The 15,190-nt window shown below is 56.3% G+C and overlaps 8 protein-coding genes across 8 annotated transcripts; 6 read left to right on the top strand and 2 right to left on the bottom strand.

The window, feature by feature from the left end:
• Nucleotides 1-30: 30 nt before the first annotated feature.
• Nucleotides 31-987, top strand: V1518DRAFT_417759 (60S ribosomal protein uL22). Its single transcript, XM_066904386.1, has 3 exons — nt 31-494; nt 616-670; nt 727-987. The coding sequence occupies exons 1-3, from the start codon at nt 186-188 to the stop codon at nt 861-863; spliced, it is 501 nt and encodes a 166-aa protein (XP_066759022.1). The 5' UTR covers nt 31-185; the 3' UTR covers nt 864-987.
• V1518DRAFT_417757 (AhpD-like protein) lies at nt 915-2,121 on the top strand. Its single transcript, XM_066904385.1, has one exon. It carries the CDS (start codon nt 1,157-1,159, stop codon nt 1,991-1,993), a length of 837 nt encoding a protein of 278 aa, XP_066759021.1. The 5' UTR covers nt 915-1,156; the 3' UTR covers nt 1,994-2,121.
• V1518DRAFT_417756 (uncharacterized protein) lies at nt 2,065-3,798 on the bottom strand. Its single transcript, XM_066904384.1, has one exon. It carries the CDS (start codon nt 3,307-3,309, stop codon nt 2,224-2,226), a length of 1,086 nt encoding a protein of 361 aa, XP_066759020.1. The 5' UTR covers nt 3,310-3,798; the 3' UTR covers nt 2,065-2,223.
• V1518DRAFT_293175 (peptidase M24, structural domain-containing protein) lies at nt 3,511-5,326 on the top strand. The gene is made up of 2 exons (XM_066901084.1): nt 3,511-5,228; nt 5,294-5,326. Exon 1 carries the CDS (start codon nt 3,803-3,805, stop codon nt 5,210-5,212), a length of 1,410 nt encoding a protein of 469 aa, XP_066759019.1. The 5' UTR covers nt 3,511-3,802; the 3' UTR covers nt 5,213-5,228; nt 5,294-5,326.
• A 702-nt stretch (nt 5,327-6,028) lies between these two features.
• V1518DRAFT_293177 (uncharacterized protein) lies at nt 6,029-8,073 on the top strand. The gene has a single exon (XM_066901085.1). The coding sequence runs from the start codon at nt 6,299-6,301 to the stop codon at nt 7,685-7,687; it is 1,389 nt and encodes a 462-aa protein (XP_066759018.1). The 5' UTR covers nt 6,029-6,298; the 3' UTR covers nt 7,688-8,073.
• Nucleotides 8,074-8,110: 37 nt separating this feature from the next.
• V1518DRAFT_417747 (uncharacterized protein) lies at nt 8,111-10,776 on the top strand. Its single transcript, XM_066904383.1, has 3 exons — nt 8,111-8,621; nt 8,686-8,852; nt 8,903-10,776. The coding sequence occupies exons 1-3, from the start codon at nt 8,590-8,592 to the stop codon at nt 10,393-10,395; spliced, it is 1,692 nt and encodes a 563-aa protein (XP_066759017.1). The 5' UTR covers nt 8,111-8,589; the 3' UTR covers nt 10,396-10,776.
• A 1,161-nt stretch (nt 10,777-11,937) lies between these two features.
• On the bottom strand, nt 11,938-12,851 carry V1518DRAFT_293067 (uncharacterized protein). Its single transcript, XM_066901083.1, has one exon. It carries the CDS (start codon nt 12,627-12,629, stop codon nt 12,036-12,038), a length of 594 nt encoding a protein of 197 aa, XP_066759016.1. The 5' UTR covers nt 12,630-12,851; the 3' UTR covers nt 11,938-12,035.
• On the top strand, nt 12,786-14,822 carry V1518DRAFT_417744 (uncharacterized protein). Its single transcript, XM_066904382.1, has one exon. The coding sequence runs from the start codon at nt 13,074-13,076 to the stop codon at nt 14,436-14,438; it is 1,365 nt and encodes a 454-aa protein (XP_066759015.1). The 5' UTR covers nt 12,786-13,073; the 3' UTR covers nt 14,439-14,822.
• The last annotated feature ends 368 nt before the right edge of the window (nt 14,823-15,190 follow it).

Genomic DNA, 15,190 nt, shown 5'->3' with positions numbered 1-15,190 from the left:
AGGGGGTGTAACAACCCTAAACCAAGTGGAGCCCTAAAACAGTCACGCTTAGGGCTTTGGCTGTAGGGCCGGATGGTTCCCACGCCAAACTTCGAGCGGACATCGCGAATTCTCGAGCGGCCGTCTGAGCAGAACAATCTCTACCACCACCATCGTTCGTCGATCACCACCCTGACACGACAACAATGACTCGTTACGGTGCCACACCCGCCAACCCGGCTAAATCCGTCTGCGCCCGCGGCTCGTACCTCCGCGTCTCGTTCAAGAACACCCGCGAGACTGCTCAGGCTGTTAACGGATGGGAGCTGCAGAAGGCCTTGAAGTACTACAGCAACGTCAAGGAGCACAAGCAGGCCGTTCCTTTCCGAAGATACAACGGCAGCATCGGTAGAACAGCCCAGGGCAAGGAGTTTGGTGTCACCAAGGCCAGATGGCCCGTCAAGTCGGTCGGCTTCATCGTCGGTCTGCTGAAGAACGCCGAGGCCAGCGCTAACGTATGTGTATTTTGAAGGAGAGCCATCAAGTCCTGGTATCGGTTCAAGGACCGACCTTCGTGGAACTGTTACTCTTCGAGTTTTGCGAATTTTTCTGTATATAGATCTAACTATTGTGCAGGTCAAGGGCCTTGACACCTCGAAGCTCATCATCAAGCACATCCAGGTCAACCAGGGTACGTTCAGCTCGGGTTTCAAGTTAACTTTGAATATCCAACTAATATTTCAACAGCTCCTAAGCAGCGTCGTCGCACCTACCGGGCTCACGGCCGTATCAACCCTTACATGGCCTGCCCATGCCACATCGAAGTCATCCTTGTCGAGCAGGACGAGGAGATCGCGAAGACCAAGGATGTTGTCAAGTCATAAAAAAGCAGATTGTCGTATTTTGATGAAATAGTAGTGTGGGAGGGGATCTGGGTTGTTTACTAAAAAGATAGTGTTTCTGTACTCATATACTCTCAGCATTCTCAAAATGAATAATCTATATAAATTCTTTGTTGGGTTTGTGGGGTAGACCGTGGGGCGGTCTCAGCGTTTTGGCGCTGAGCTGCTGTCAACTGTGTTGTGCCGGGAACAACAGTTCATAAACTACCCCACAGTACAGTATTTAATTCGATATCCAAGGCGCGGACACCCAAAGTTCCTCGTGATATGCCACAATGACGATTCTCACGCCCGCAGTACTGTCCTCCCTACGCGCAACGCCGCTCCTCGCCAAAGACTGGTACTATATCGCGGCCGCTACCTTCTCGGTCTGCAACCAACCTCAGGAGATCCCGGTTATATTCCGGTATGCAATTGAGCACGATGCCGCTGTGGTAACGACGACCGCGTCGTCATCCGCACCAGAACCACGACCAACGACCCTCGGCTCCCCCGCAAGCGATTCCCTCTCGCCGCCGGGATCGCCAACGTCCTCGCATTTTGGCGCGGAAGACGACACTATGCTCGCCGATACATGTGCACGCGATCCCGCGGACGTGCGCCGGATCGTGCGCAAGACTCGCGAGGCGCTGTTGAAGGGAGCCGCGCTCGTGGGCTTGCCGCGGACGATTAATTCGCTGATACAGCTGCGCAACGCTACGCCGCACGAGTTCAGGGATGACGACCCGCTGCGGCGGTCTGTGGACAGGGAGGGCAGCGAGGAGGCAGAGTTGCGACGGGGCCAGGAGTTCTGGAATCAGGTGTACGGGAAGGTATCCCGGCGGGTGCTGAGCCAGATGAATACTGCGTATCCGGACCTTGCGCAGTACGCGCTGCAGCATGTGTATGCGCCGCTACTGTCGTTCACGGACGTCTTATCGCCAAAGGAGACGTCGTTTGTGGTCGTCGCGTGTCTGATACCGCAGGATGTAAACCCTCAGCTCAAAGGACATTTGCACGGTGGCCTCAACAATGGGGCTACGAAGGAGGAGTTGATGAGTGTGCGCGAGCTTGCGATGAAAGTGTCGACTTTGTGCGGGGTTTCATGGAAGGAGGAGGTGGCGATGTTGTAATTGATGTCTTGGAGTTGCATTTTTTTGGTTGTATGACGACTTTGCATATTGGACGCTCCGTTAGGTTGCATCTGGGAATGAGTATTGACTTGACTTGTACAATTTAAACGATATCGTTTATTGATAAACCCACCGCATCGTGCACATGTCCACCCATCATAACGATACATCACAAATCCCCGTAACGCCAGCGAAACACCAATATCAAAGCCATGAAAGCGCATTCAGATCTACCACACATTCTTTGCGGCACTGAGACGGACACCAGAATCATTGTCATCATTGCTGGTAACTGGTGTGTTTCTTATGCGGCTGATCATCTTATTCATGCTCCGTTCGATCGAAATCCGCATCGTCCGTTGCGATTCACGCGCTTGCTCTTTCCATTGCAGCCACGTTTGGTGAGGTGTATTAGCATCTGCTTTACTGAACGAGCTGTTCGACCTTCCGCGCAAGTTCTCGTCGACGGCCTTGTGGATCATGCTGCGACGTCGATTGAACATCTCGAGATACCGCGGCTTCGCAGCGGTGGAAGCGTCCACGACAGCGGGAGGTGGGACGGGGAGAATGCGGCCATCGAATATGTCTGGTTGCAGCTTCTCGAGCTTCACCACCGCAGGACGCAGCATTGACGACGACGATAATGTCGACGACGGCGCTGCGGGACGGATGCGCACGGTGTTCGTGCTAAAGTCGCACAATCCCGAAACCGCGATATCGGCTTGTGTCTGGAATGCAGCTATCGTTTGCTTGATAAACGAGTCAACGCCGTTGCTCGACGAGTGGTCGCAATCCGAGGTCTCTGAGGTCTGCGAGCTTGACATCGTCGACGAGGACGCAGAAGAGGGGGCCGCGACTTTGTGCACAGCTTGCGGGATAGGATGGTACGAGATCGCGCAGCTACGTAGCCGCGTGACGTGCCTATCTCCGATAACCTTGTCGGAGGGCTCGATAGTGTCGTCGTCGTTCGCCGCAAATAGCATAGACTCGCGCCAGAACTCGGGGATGGTTGCTCGTGTGGGTGGACGAGTGAGCACATGTACTTGTCCTTGCTTCTCAACTATAGACGATTTGTCGGTCTTCGCGATATCAAGAAGACCGTCTGCAAGTTCGAGAGATACGGGTGTGTCGAACGAGGCGAAGAGGCTATCGTAGAAGGCCTGGGATGTGCTTGACGGTGCTGACATGCTTGAGCTGCTACCCGACGACATGGTGTAGAACGTGTAAGACAGACGAGTGATCAGAGAAAGAGGTATGGCGAACAGAATTGAAGGGTGCGTTGCAGAGGCGGTTGGGGGTATATCAGCAATTTCCATCTGGACCGGTGGGTGCCGTCAGCGACCGTCGTCAACAACACATCCAGGGTCAGGCACGCCGACGGTAACCAATGGTATTAGCATACCGATCAGGTACGCGATGCCTTATCCCGTCGTAAAGTACCGCAAAGGAATGTAACGTCACGTACTGACTTTGCTGTTGTTGGCCGTCGTGAACCTGACTTGTTGACACCGCTCCGCGCGGTCGGATATTCAACGCATACCCATCGTCGGTATACCGCACCATACGTATCGCAATTGCCCTCTGAAGGTCGCTTCTATCCTCGCAGCTCGGCAAACTCGAATCACATACTTGTACGCGCCTGCTGTGGCGCTCGACATCATGTAAACGGGTCGCAAATGTAATTGATATCCCGCGGCGGTTATCTTTACGGCATCATCTTCATTCCCGCCATTTCGTGAGAACCCCAGCCACTCCTCGTTGATTCTCACCTCAACACATCGTCGACGTATCTCGACAACATCCACGAACATGACGATTGACACGAAATACCCGGCCAAACAGCATGCCCTGTCTGTGAAAAATCACATGGGGGGCGGGTTGTTTCCAGCGCCAATCATCCTACTTGCGTCGCCGCGCACAACGCTATGGCCGTTCTGTGACCAAGCACAGCCGTTCCGGCAGAATCGGAACTTTTACTACATGTCTGGCTGCGACCTGCCGGATTGCTATCTGACGTACGACACCGGGAAAGACAAGTTGGTACTGTATCTGCCGCCTATTGATAAGGATGACGTTGTGTGGAGCGGCATGCCAATGTCGATCGAGGAGGCCAAGGCGGCGTGTGATGTTGACGATGTGCGATATTCAGATGCACTGAAGGCAGATCTGACGAGGGAGGCCGTCAACGGGCAGACGATCTGCACGGTCGAGGCGCTACTGGAGGTGTCCGCGCACGCGGCGATACTCGGCGATACGTTATCACAATGCGGCAGCTTTAAAAACCCACAGCTTATGGACGCGTTAGAAGAAGCGCGTGCATTCAAGGACGACTACGAGGTCGCGCTGATGCGGTGCGCGTCCGCGATCTCGGACAATGCACATTACAAAGTGATGTCGACGATGAAGTTTCACACCAACGAAACACATATACACGCAGAGTTCGTGTACCATTCAATCCGTGCGGGGTCGAAAAATCAGTCATACGACCCAATCTGCTGTTCCGGACGGACATGCTCGACGCTGCATTACGTGCGCAACGCCGACGATATCACGGGAGGCAAGCAGTTGATTTTGATCGATGCGGGCGCGGAGTGGAAGAACTATGCGTCGGATGTGACGCGCACATTTCCGATCTCCGGGGAGTGGACGACAGAAGCACTGGCTATATACACGCTTGTGTTAAAGATGCAGACCGCGTGCATGCAGCGCGTCGCGCCTGAGGTGCTGTGGGACGAATTACATTTACTCGCGCACGAGATCCTCATTGCGGGATTTCTCGAGCTCGGGATATTTAAAGACGGCACGGCGGAGGAGATTCTCAAGTCCCGGATTTCGGCGGCGTTTTACCCTCACGGATTAGGCCATATGCTCGGCATGGATACGCACGACACTGCCGGGCATGCAAACTACAGCGATCCGGACCCGATATTCCGGTACCTCCGCATTCGACGAGAATTGAAAGCTGGAATGGTTGTCACGGTTGAGCCTGGCATCTACTTCAATCCTTTTTTGCTGGACCTATTCATGCGCGGCGAGGAAGGAACGGGCGATGGCGCAAAGTTCGTTGACAAGATGGTGCTAGAGAAGTACTGGGACGTCGGTGGCGTTCGCATTGAGGACGACGTACTTGTCACTCCAACTGGTTTTGAGAATTTCACAAAGATCGCAAAGGATCCGGCGGAGATATCAGCAATCATCAAGGGCGCAAAGAGCGAATAGATGCGATTAAGAGACAGTATGTACGTCACATGCACACCTAAATGTAAGCATATATCGCAAAGACCACTAAGGGCCTGCTAGATCTTTGTTTATCCCACTATATAGAACGCCATATATACGCATTGTACATAACCAAGGAATACGCCAAAAGGAGAGCAAACTGCTAGTGAGCACAGTGGAGGGAGCGGTAGTCGAATTGCTTGAGGAGCATTGCCATGACATCCGCGTTCTTGGATATGATCTCCTGCTTCAGTGCTGACACCGTGGTTTCCTTCTGCGCGACTTGGTTTTGATAGTACTTGTACAACTTCCTGCTGGCCATCTGGCGCTATAGAATGGACGTGACATTGGGAAGTTGTTATAGTTTGGCGTCATTCAGGCAGATGATGCCGGCCGTCAGACGATTCTTCACACCTTTTCATACCTGCCAACACGAAATGGGTGATCGAGGTACCGAAGAAGTCGCAGTTCAAGACCTTTTGCGCAGTGCTTGATGCTGACATCGTCCCTGCGTGTGCGGAAGAGAGTGGACCTGCCAGCAGGTGCATCGCTTCAGGTTCCGACCACACGGGTCTACTCACGAGCACGGCTTCCAGGCTTTTGCAGCGCGCAGGCGGCGGAGCGAAGCGGCCTGCGCCTGCGCCGTCGCGTTGCATTAAGGAAGCCGCTGTGACAGCCCACCACTGCTCTACTGGCGCGTATCGAAACACAGCGATAATAGAACAGACCACTGTGCTACAATCAAGAGCTCACCATTATTTACCTTGATCGCTGACGCGACGACGCGCTGTAGAACGTCTATCGACGAGCCTCTTTGGGTAAGGTTTCACGATCAGATGTCGTTTCTGCCTCAGGCTTTGTCACCAGCCAATAACGAAGCTGACAGTGAATGGTTTGATCTACACATGAAGATCTTGTAGCTGTTCCTTATCACGTAGAGTAAAGATACCACACTATTGTGCATGGGCGTGCGAGTCGAACCATTACACATCATCTCCAACCCGCCTTCCTCTCCTACGCCAATCGGACTCACATTGCACGACCATGCGCGCGCGCGTCTCGCACTGTTAAGCGCACGCACACGGCATGGCACCGGGTCAACCGTGGACGAGAGGCTGGTTAAAACGCCGCCTCGCGCGAAAGCTCTCGCCACCATGGTCTCCAACCGACCGCGTTGTGTCGCGCGTGCCCGCAAACCGCGCCTACGACGACAACCTGCTGGAGCGCGAGCCCTGGCGCGGGACGAATCGCGAATACGGTATCTCCGACACAGAGTTGCTCGATGTCATCCTCAGCGAACGGTACAACGTGCGCATCTCACTCGCGTCGAAGGCACTCGCGAGCACCGTGCAGGTGCCGGAGGGTCTGCTGATGCCGTTCCATCGGCGGTTCCATCTGCGACATGTGAACTGTGGCGGCGTTGATAGCGTGCGTCGGAATCGGGTGTATCAGTGGTTTTTCCTGCCGGACGTGAAGAATCAGACGCATGGCACGATGATTAAAGGCGTGGACAAGTCCTCCATCGGCGGCGCGCTGCTTAGAGCCACACCAACGCCGTACAGCTGGCACAACCAGAAGGTCGTTCTCAAGTATCTACCTCCGGACCACATTGTTTCCTACTTTGCAAAGTCGCGACCTGCGGTCGTTCTCTTTTTTGGCTCATTGCCCTCGCTTTCGGTCAATGGCCCGCGGCGCGAATCTGCCGTGTACAGGTCGACGGTGAGGAAACTCATGCGCACTTACATGCTAGAGGCATACTGCAAGCTCCAGGGTATCACGCGAGAGACCACGCGATGGAGCGATATCACAACATTTGAGCCAATCGAAGGTATGGAGAACCTCGAGTTCTTACTCGAGGATCACCGGCAAACTTATATCATCGAGGAGGAGCGGCAACGCAAGTTACAGGAGGAAGGGGTACAAGAGGAGTGGGAGTCTCTGCTCGTCAAACGTGACAAAGAATACTATCACGGCATTGACGGCGTCTATATGTTCATCGTACGCGTGCCCCTCAATGCCACCATCATCCGGCAAATCGCCTACGAAGCCATGAGCACCGTTCTCGATGAGCACGGCTACGTCTCGCCCCAGATGCAGCGCAAATACACGCAAGAACGTGAAGTCGCGACCATGACAATCAAGAACCGCACAACCGAACCTGAAGAACGCGTGCGCGCAGCGCGTGCGACACTGGATAAGCACAGTACACGCGCCGAACACAGCGCGTACACGCGTACGCGCCGCCAGCTGTTGGGCTGGGTTACGCGATTCAACGCCGGGCGACTTGAGCAGCTGCGACAGACGCTCACGAACGAGGACAGGGACGACGCGGAGAAGACGGATATCTTGCTTGCTCGTGCGGAGGCGGGGATTAAGCAATACGCTGCGGACTATACCATGCTCATTGAGGAGAATCCGCACCATCTACGGCAGGACAGGCCGCCAAAAAAGCCGTACAACTCACGGAAGAAGTAGTTTGTAAATATGGCACATATATTGTACATAGAGAATTTGCATCAGCGATTAGCCAGAGCAACCGCTCCAGTATTGCCGATTACAGATCCTGTTCGGATGCGGAGAGCGGCTCTGCGTGGACGTACGGCGGACGCACGACGGACGCACGCGGCCAAGGAAGTCCGCCGCGTCGCTACAACAGCGCTCGCGGCTGCAGACAATGCCGGAGGGGCCGACAGCCCGGCTTTCGCGGACGCGAACTCAGAGCTCGCACAACGAGCAGCAAGGGACTCGCGTTGTCAGGGCTCGGAGCAGCACGGTGCCAGGCTCTGCGAGCCATCAAACGAGCAAATTCGGCGCGGCTCAGCGCGAACTGCGCACCTACATGTGCAGATGCGGCATAACCGTGCATGGCGCGCGAGCATATGGGCTCGATGGTGAAGATCGGGAAACCCTAAATGTGCTCGTAACGTGCGCGCGGCGGGCAGGCAGCAGCCACGCCGTGAAAGGAACACACATCTCAACACCCGCGCAGGAGAGGAGAAACCCGAGAAACGCGAGAGACAAGAATCTAAGCGGAACCACCGCACCAACTAACAGTTTATCCGCGTCGTCATCGCGTCAGACTCCCCGCAGCAGACCCCGTTGTCCGCCGCCGCCATCGTCCACGCCTGTCCGGTGACTACTCTTCTCCACGAGACGAGCTCTGGGCGTCCCCTCTTTGGCGTGTACATTCGGGTGGGCCACCGGCACGTTGCGTTGTCGTCGACTTGATTGCACTTGCATTCACGCGAGAGCGTTCTTTCTTCTGCCACACAGCCACCGAGTAGCACCCATCGCTACGCCCTCCAGCTCCATCTCCTCCTCTCCTTGAGCCGGTCGACCGGTCCCGCTGGCTTAATAACCAGCACCCCACCAACACCATGCTTCTCGTTGACGGAGAGAAATATGCATGGTACGCACCGCCACCAGCTCGCAGCACTGTTGTTTACGCCCGCCTCTGACTAACCGTCTACCAGCATTCGGTGCATTCGAGGCCACCGGTCGTCGACATGCCGACACAAACACCGGCCACTAGTGCAAGTGCGCAAGCGCGGCCGTCCCGTTGCCGAGTGTAACCACAGACTCGCCATTCTCCCCGACGGCACCTGCGAGTGCGGTGTTGCGGCTATTATCCTGCCAAAAGGTGTGTTGTTCATCATTCATTCATACGCGACTAGTTTAACATGGTATTAGTTTCATCGACAAGTGGCACAGTGTACCGTGACCTCGAAAGCGGGAAGCGGCAAATACTTGACACTGTGAAAGAGGAAGACAAGAGTCCAGGCAGCGCGCTATCACCATGCTGCAGCGCCACCGCGGGCAGCAGCAGTGAGCATGCTGAGCACGCTCACCGTGTTGTTCATGACCACGACGGGCACGGAACTATGCAGACCGGTCAGCGCGTGATTTACGACAAGAGCAACGTGACTATCGAAGAAATTCCGGTCTCAATAGGCTCATCTAAGCCCCGAGTGCAACAACAACCGCCACCACCACCATCACAGACACAGTCATCATGCTGTGGCGAAAGCAGCAATGCCGCAGCGACAGCTGCGCCAATGTCATCATGTTGCGGTTCACGACCAACGATCTCCACAGATTCCACAGCCATCACAGATTCCACAGCCATCTCAAGCTCCTCCTCGTCGGCGTCGCTCTCATCCCTTGCCTCGTCTCTCTCGTCACAGAGCTCACAGCAGCAGCGGAAGTCGATAAAGTTGCGCTCAATTATTTTGAAAGCCGACGGCAACGGTCCCGCATTTATCAAACGCGTCGCCTACAGCGACGCTGAAGCGCAAAGCCTCGAAGCGTCAGCCCTCAACAACGGCAACAACAACAACGGATACAGGGAGCAGCGAGTTGTGGCTGAACCGCAGGTTGCACGCGACGGCAACAACAACGACGAAGATGACGACGCGAGTCCGACGGTCGCGTACGACGAGGCGTTTTTCTCGCTGGAGTCGTACCTCGCCGCGGCGCGACCTGCGAGCGAGAGCAGCAGGTCACAGGTTAGCGGCGCAGCGCCCTCGCAGGTTGTGCAGGCGCTGTACGAAGCGAGCAGGCCAACGTCGTCAAAAGACCAGACGCGGACACTCACGGCGCTGGAAATCGAGAATTTGACGCGAAACTGCGCCGAGACTGGCGTGGTAAGTTATCCTGCCGTGGGGATGTACGTCACCAACAACGCCATGCAATTTCCTGATGCATCGTTGTCATTCGACGCTGCGGCCGCGGCGCGTCGGATCATGATCCCCGCGGACTCGGTGATGCTTTCAAACATGCAGCTGCAGGACATCTCGCAAGCCACGGCACTCGCACAACTCGCTGCCGGGCAGACCATGTACGACGTTGTTGGCGGCGAGGATGAGAACGCGGTTGACAGCGCCGCAGCTGCGTCGGAGGAGTCGCTTGAGAACCTGTTTTCGGTGTACCTCACGGCAGCGTGCGCGGTGCCGGGCGGCGAGTGCATGTGCAGCGACGAGTGCATGTGCGAGGGGTGCACGAAGCACGGAAACTTTGGCAACTCAGAGGAGACGGCAAAGCCGGCCGCGCTTGTGCCGGCCTCGGCGGCGGCTGTCGTGGCGGCCGCGACGACATATGACAGCGCGGGCATCGTGATACCCAGTAATTTTAATGAGTTAGACCTATGGGATTGGTCGGGGTCTGGGCCGCCGAATGCCCCTTGAACACTCTTCTCAGGAGGGCCGCGGGGGAGGGAGAGAAGGGGGCACACTAATGAACACTAAACTAACAACCATATGAATCACGATGGGTATCTGGGCAGGTAATTAGACACAACTTTTTGTGTTGCATTTGTACATGAGCGGGCATATAATTGATCTCATTTCTCTTCTCTGTGGCTAATGGAGGGATTTGTATGTAGACAAATGGACGGCGGGGGAGGTGTTTCGTTGTAGTGATTCGCACGGCGTGACGAGCTGTGCGGGGCGGTTGCAGGAGGCATTGAAACCGCCACGAAAGAGCATCTTCTTACGCGGCCGGAGCACATGAGAAAAGATACACGAGATGACCTCTTCGGTCGCAGGCGAGACACCAGTTTACCAAAAGAAGGAGTGTAATTGAAAAAAAATCGCGTTTCGGATCACGTCCCCGCGCGCGACTCCGTGAGCGTGTGTGCGAAGGACGATCGACACTTGACAACCCACTCTAGGTCTGCTCTTCTTCTCCCGGCAGCTAAACCCCCTAAACCGCTGTTTGCCGCCAACAGCAGTGAACCGACTGCTCCCCCCTGCCATACACCGCGCGCTCCGCCTGGCGCCCCGCGTGGACGAAGGTGTGTTGAGTGGCTCGTCTACGCGGCGCGTGCTAGACAAAGGCCCCGCGAGAGCATGCAGGTCGGCTGAGTTGCGCTGATGGGCTGTCAAGTCGCACTCATCATCCGCAACTCCCCTGGAAGCACGTGTACGGCTGTAGATGAGTTGCTGAAACAGGTCACCCGTCAGTGGTCGTCACCAGTCTCTAAGCTGGCAACCTAGCTGGCGGGCGATGCCACGCCGAGGAGGAAGTCAGACACCGAAACGGAACAGCCACCAAGACAAAGCAGCTCTGGGGTCTAGCTGAACGGCGAACGGTAGAGCCGAAGTGGGTCGCGCGACTCGCACGGGAGCGCAAGGTCAGGAGCTTTGGGAGATAAAAGCGAACCGGCGTGTTATATGTGTGCGCCGTCGTCACGAGCCTATCGCCGGGCGGTCCGCGGTCTACACGGCGGCGAGAGCTTTGCTTCTTGTTCGTCTGTCTCGGAAGAGCACCCCAGACGCGTGCTAAAAAGCGAACGCAATTTTCTCCCGCAGTCTGCACAAGGCCGTAGTCCGTATGAGCTGAGAGGTGTCTGGCCGAGCGCAGTCGCAACGGCCATCAATGAGTTGTGAACGGCGGCAACGGCCGTGCGCTAAGTGACTGGTAGCCCGCGCGGACGACAATGTCAGGCGTATACATGCGGAAGAGGCAATCTCCGTGTTGGGCATCGTGTGTCGCTGCGGCCCGCGTGCTAGGCCACCGGCCCTGGGAGGAGATGCGACGAGCGTTGGCACAAACTGTGAGCGTGCAAGGACAGGGCGCGTTGCGCCGCTGCGGGCTGAGCATCGCAGAGCATCTGGACTTCTCGGCAGAGGCGCGCTACGATACATAGGAGATAGTCGGTTTTCTCTAAGATTGCATGCAAGCTGCAAGGAAAATTGCAGATGCATGTGAGATTCAAATGTTGAACGGATCACAATGTGCTCGGGCCGGCTCCGGTCACAACCCACAAGAACAATCTGGTGTAGGTTGTGTGACCCCCCCCCATAAATTAGCATGACTCTCTCGATCACGAGTGGAAAATAAATAAATCCCGCGGCGGAGCCCGGCGACGCGCCACGGGGCGTTTTAATTTCGAGACTTCCTGGGCCCCGGCCCACGCAAAACAAAAGCACCGGCTCGCTCGCATGCCGCACAGAGAGCGGCGACGAGTGGCGGTCAACTGCGCTGGCCGAACGAAAGCGGGAACGTAAGAGAGGGAGGGATGGTGACGAGTCGGGCAGGGCGTGGCGATGCCGGCGACAACAAACAAACAAACAAAGCACAGCTCGACGCGCCAGACACCAATCGCCGCTCCGTCTAGTGCCCAGTCGCGTGCCTTGGCAGCGCTGGCGCGGCCTGCCGGACAGGGCGGAGTCCTGGCAGGTGCGGATGCGGAGGAAGGGCCGCGCGACGAGACACAAAGAGCCAAGGACGCGCAGAAGCCGCCGGAAGCAGCGCAGAAGGCGAGGGCGAGGATGGAGAGCGCCGGCCGGAGTTGGATGCGACAGGGCTCGGCTGGGGGTCCTGGACGGGCAGCAGCGACAGGGCCTGTCGCGATGTGGCTGAGCCGCGGGCGGGCACACGCACACATGCGGGCATGTGCACGTGTGTCCCTCAGCATCCGGGCAGGTCACACGGACAGACTCACAAACCACAGGTGACGCGGAGCCCGGGACGGCTAGCCGCAATAAGGCGCAATCTCGTTAGAGTTCGTGATCATGCGCGCTAAGGCCGATTTGGTGCGAACACGCACCGAACAAGTGTTCACGGCCAGTGTATAACATTCCGCGCGTCCCCTGTTGGACTGTTGTTCCCCTTTTCTTTTCCTCCATTTCCTCACGACCCGCACGCTCCTTTGCTTACAGGCCCTTCTACAGCGCCCTCTTCGCCATCCACCACCACTACTCCAGGCCCGTCTGCGTCTTCACTCCTTCAGACACGACCGCCAGAGTATACGTTCCTTTGTGTTTGTCGAATTTCACCACTCCTTACGCCAGTTCTATTTTTGTCTGATACCAGCGCCGTCCAACTCGTCTGCTATTCACGCATCCCGCCTTTGCCCGCAATGAAGATCTCTTCATTCGTATCCACCGCCGCCGCGCTCGTCGTTGCTGCCTCCGCCGTCGTCGCCCTTCCCGAGGGGCACTCACACCACCGCCACAAGGCGCGTAACGCGAAGGCAGAGCGTCGTTCCGCTGTTGACTTGCATAAGCGCGCCATTGATGTTGTGTACACCTACGTAACCGTCGTCGTCGACGCCGAGGGCAACACCATCTCTCCTGCCGCTGCCGAGTCGTCGACTTCCTCGTATTCTACCTCGACGACCTATGCTGAGCCGACTACCACGTCATCGACCTATGTTGCTCCCACTACTTCTTCTACGTCCGTTTACGTTGCACCGACTACCTCGTCCACGTCCACCTACGTCGCGCCGACTACTTCGTCCACGTCCACCTACGTCGCGCCCACGACTTCGAGTACGTCTTCGTCGAGTTCGTCTTCGTCCACTTCTTCGTCTTCCCTGACGACCTTGTCTACCGTTACTACGTCATCGTCTTCGTCGTCGTCGTCCTCTAGCTCGACTGCTTCCGCTGCGTCTAGCACAAGTACTGGTCTTCTTGCCAACTATGAGGGTCCCTATGGAACCTTCACCGACGGTGTCATTCCCTGCTCGACTTTCCCGTCTGGCAATGGTGTCATTCCTGTTAGCTGGCTCGGCTATGGCGGCTGGACTGGTATTCAGATCTCCGAAGCTGAGAACTCTGGCGATGGTACATCTTGTGAGGAGGGCAACCTTTGCTCTTACGCGTGCCAGCCTGGCATGTCCAAGACTCAGTGGCCGTCCACGCAGCCTGCTGACGGCGAGTCCCGTGGTGGTTTGAAGTGTACGGATGGCTACCTTGTGCGCACGAACACCGACACCGACTATCTTTGCGAATGGGGTGTCGACTCTGCGTACGTTGTGTCAAACCTTACTGAGTCCGTTGCCATCTGCCGCACTGACTATCCCGGTACCGAGAACATGGTTGTTCCTACTGTTGTCGATGCGAGCGGCTCGCAGCCGCTGACTGTTGTTGATGAGGCTACTTACTACCAGTGGGAGGGCAACCCAACCTCGGCTCAGTACTACGTTAACAACGCTGGTGTCTCCGAGGAGGATGGCTGCATCTGGGGTACCGAAGGAAGCAACGTCGGCAACTATGCTCCTCTCAATTTCGGCGCCGGCTACTCAGATGGCGTGTCTTACTTATCGCTCATTCCCAACCCCAACACCGATACTACTCTGAACTTCAACGTTAAGATTGTCGCGGCTGAGGGCGGCGTGATTAACGGTGACTGCTACTACATCGATGGTGTGTTCTCTGGCGACAGTACTAGTGGCTGCACAGTTGCCGTTACGTCTGGCCAGGCGCACTTTGTTCTGTATTAGACGGACGGTTTATCGTTGAGGAATTTTATGGGATATCCGGGTTTGCATTATGCGCGGCACTGCAGGCCGCTTCGTTATTTACGTGGGAATACCGGGAATCTTTTGGGAATTTATCTGTATAATTAAGTGCGGTACCGCCGAAGAGAAACCACAGGCATGCAGTGCGCACGGACTATGGTTGAGAAGGGCGCTTTTTTTTGTATATTATTTCGCTCCTCGTCTACTGCAGAGCCCTTATGCTCTTTCTGGCGAGGGATAGGAGTGAGAGAGTTTTGTCGCTGCGGAGCACGTAGTGCTGCGTAGATTTGCGCAGTGGATATTTTTATATGATGATTATGTTATGACTTGATTTAGATTGTTCTAAATGCAATTGTTAGTACTTTATTTGGACAGCGCCGGAGCATGAAAGTTGATTCTCGTCTTGGACGGTCAAAACAAGCGCCGGTGGATGACGTGCAAGCGCGCGTTCGGCGCCCCTTCGCGAATGATTTAGGCTGAAATTCTACGCGGCCCGCAGCGCTCGGGACTGCACGCGAGGCGCGCGCCGGGGAGCCGGAGCACGCCCCTTGGAGCCAGAGCCTGTCGCGATGCTCATCCGTACGCGTGCGCGCCTGCGTCAACGGTGGTCGCCGCCTTCGCGTCGCGCCTGGACGGCCACTGGGGGCTGGTTAGCGTAAAACGTGGGCTGCGCCGCAGCGCGCAGGACATGTGCGGCTCAGGCGGCGAGGACGGGGGGCGGCCGACGATTGGCT

This window comes from Limtongia smithiae (genome assembly GCF_038497785.1).
Source record: "Limtongia smithiae strain NRRL Y-17922 unplaced genomic scaffold V1518scaffold_7, whole genome shotgun sequence".
Taxonomy (NCBI): domain Eukaryota; kingdom Fungi; phylum Ascomycota; class Lipomycetes; order Lipomycetales; family Lipomycetaceae; genus Limtongia; species Limtongia smithiae.
The sequence above is the reverse complement of the archived record's forward strand: the minus strand, read 5'-3'. Positions and strand labels throughout refer to the sequence as shown.

What these genes read in the sequence shown, in the direction of transcription:
- V1518DRAFT_417747 (XM_066904383.1), top strand. Translation starts at nt 8,590, where the DNA reads ATGCTTCTCGTTGACGGAGAGAAATATGCATG. An exon ending in GACGGAGAGAAATATGCATG is followed by an intron (nt 8,622 to 8,685) that starts GTACGCACCGCC and finishes ACCGTCTACCAG; the next exon opens with CATTCGGTGCATTCGAGGCC. An exon ending in GGCTATTATCCTGCCAAAAG is followed by an intron (nt 8,853 to 8,902) that starts GTGTGTTGTTCA and finishes ACATGGTATTAG; the next exon opens with TTTCATCGACAAGTGGCACA.
- V1518DRAFT_417744 (XM_066904382.1), top strand. Translation starts at nt 13,074, where the DNA reads ATGAAGATCTCTTCATTCGTATCCACCGCCGCCGCGCTCGTCGTTGCT.
- V1518DRAFT_417757 (XM_066904385.1), top strand. Translation starts at nt 1,157, where the DNA reads ATGACGATTCTCACGCCCGCAGTACTGTCCTCCCTACGCGCAACGCCG.
- V1518DRAFT_417759 (XM_066904386.1), top strand. Translation starts at nt 186, where the DNA reads ATGACTCGTTACGGTGCCACACCCGCCAACCCGGCTAAATCCGTCTGC. An exon ending in ACGCCGAGGCCAGCGCTAAC is followed by an intron (nt 495 to 615) that starts GTATGTGTATTT and finishes ACTATTGTGCAG; the next exon opens with GTCAAGGGCCTTGACACCTC. An exon ending in GCACATCCAGGTCAACCAGG is followed by an intron (nt 671 to 726) that starts GTACGTTCAGCT and finishes ATATTTCAACAG; the next exon opens with CTCCTAAGCAGCGTCGTCGC.
- V1518DRAFT_293067 (XM_066901083.1), bottom strand. Translation starts at nt 12,629, where the DNA reads ATGCTGAGGGACACACGTGCACATGCCCGCATGTGTGCGTGTGCCCGC.
- V1518DRAFT_293177 (XM_066901085.1), top strand. Translation starts at nt 6,299, where the DNA reads ATGGCACCGGGTCAACCGTGGACGAGAGGCTGGTTAAAACGCCGCCTC.
- V1518DRAFT_417756 (XM_066904384.1), bottom strand. Translation starts at nt 3,309, where the DNA reads ATGGAAATTGCTGATATACCCCCAACCGCCTCTGCAACGCACCCTTCA.
- V1518DRAFT_293175 (XM_066901084.1), top strand. Translation starts at nt 3,803, where the DNA reads ATGACGATTGACACGAAATACCCGGCCAAACAGCATGCCCTGTCTGTG.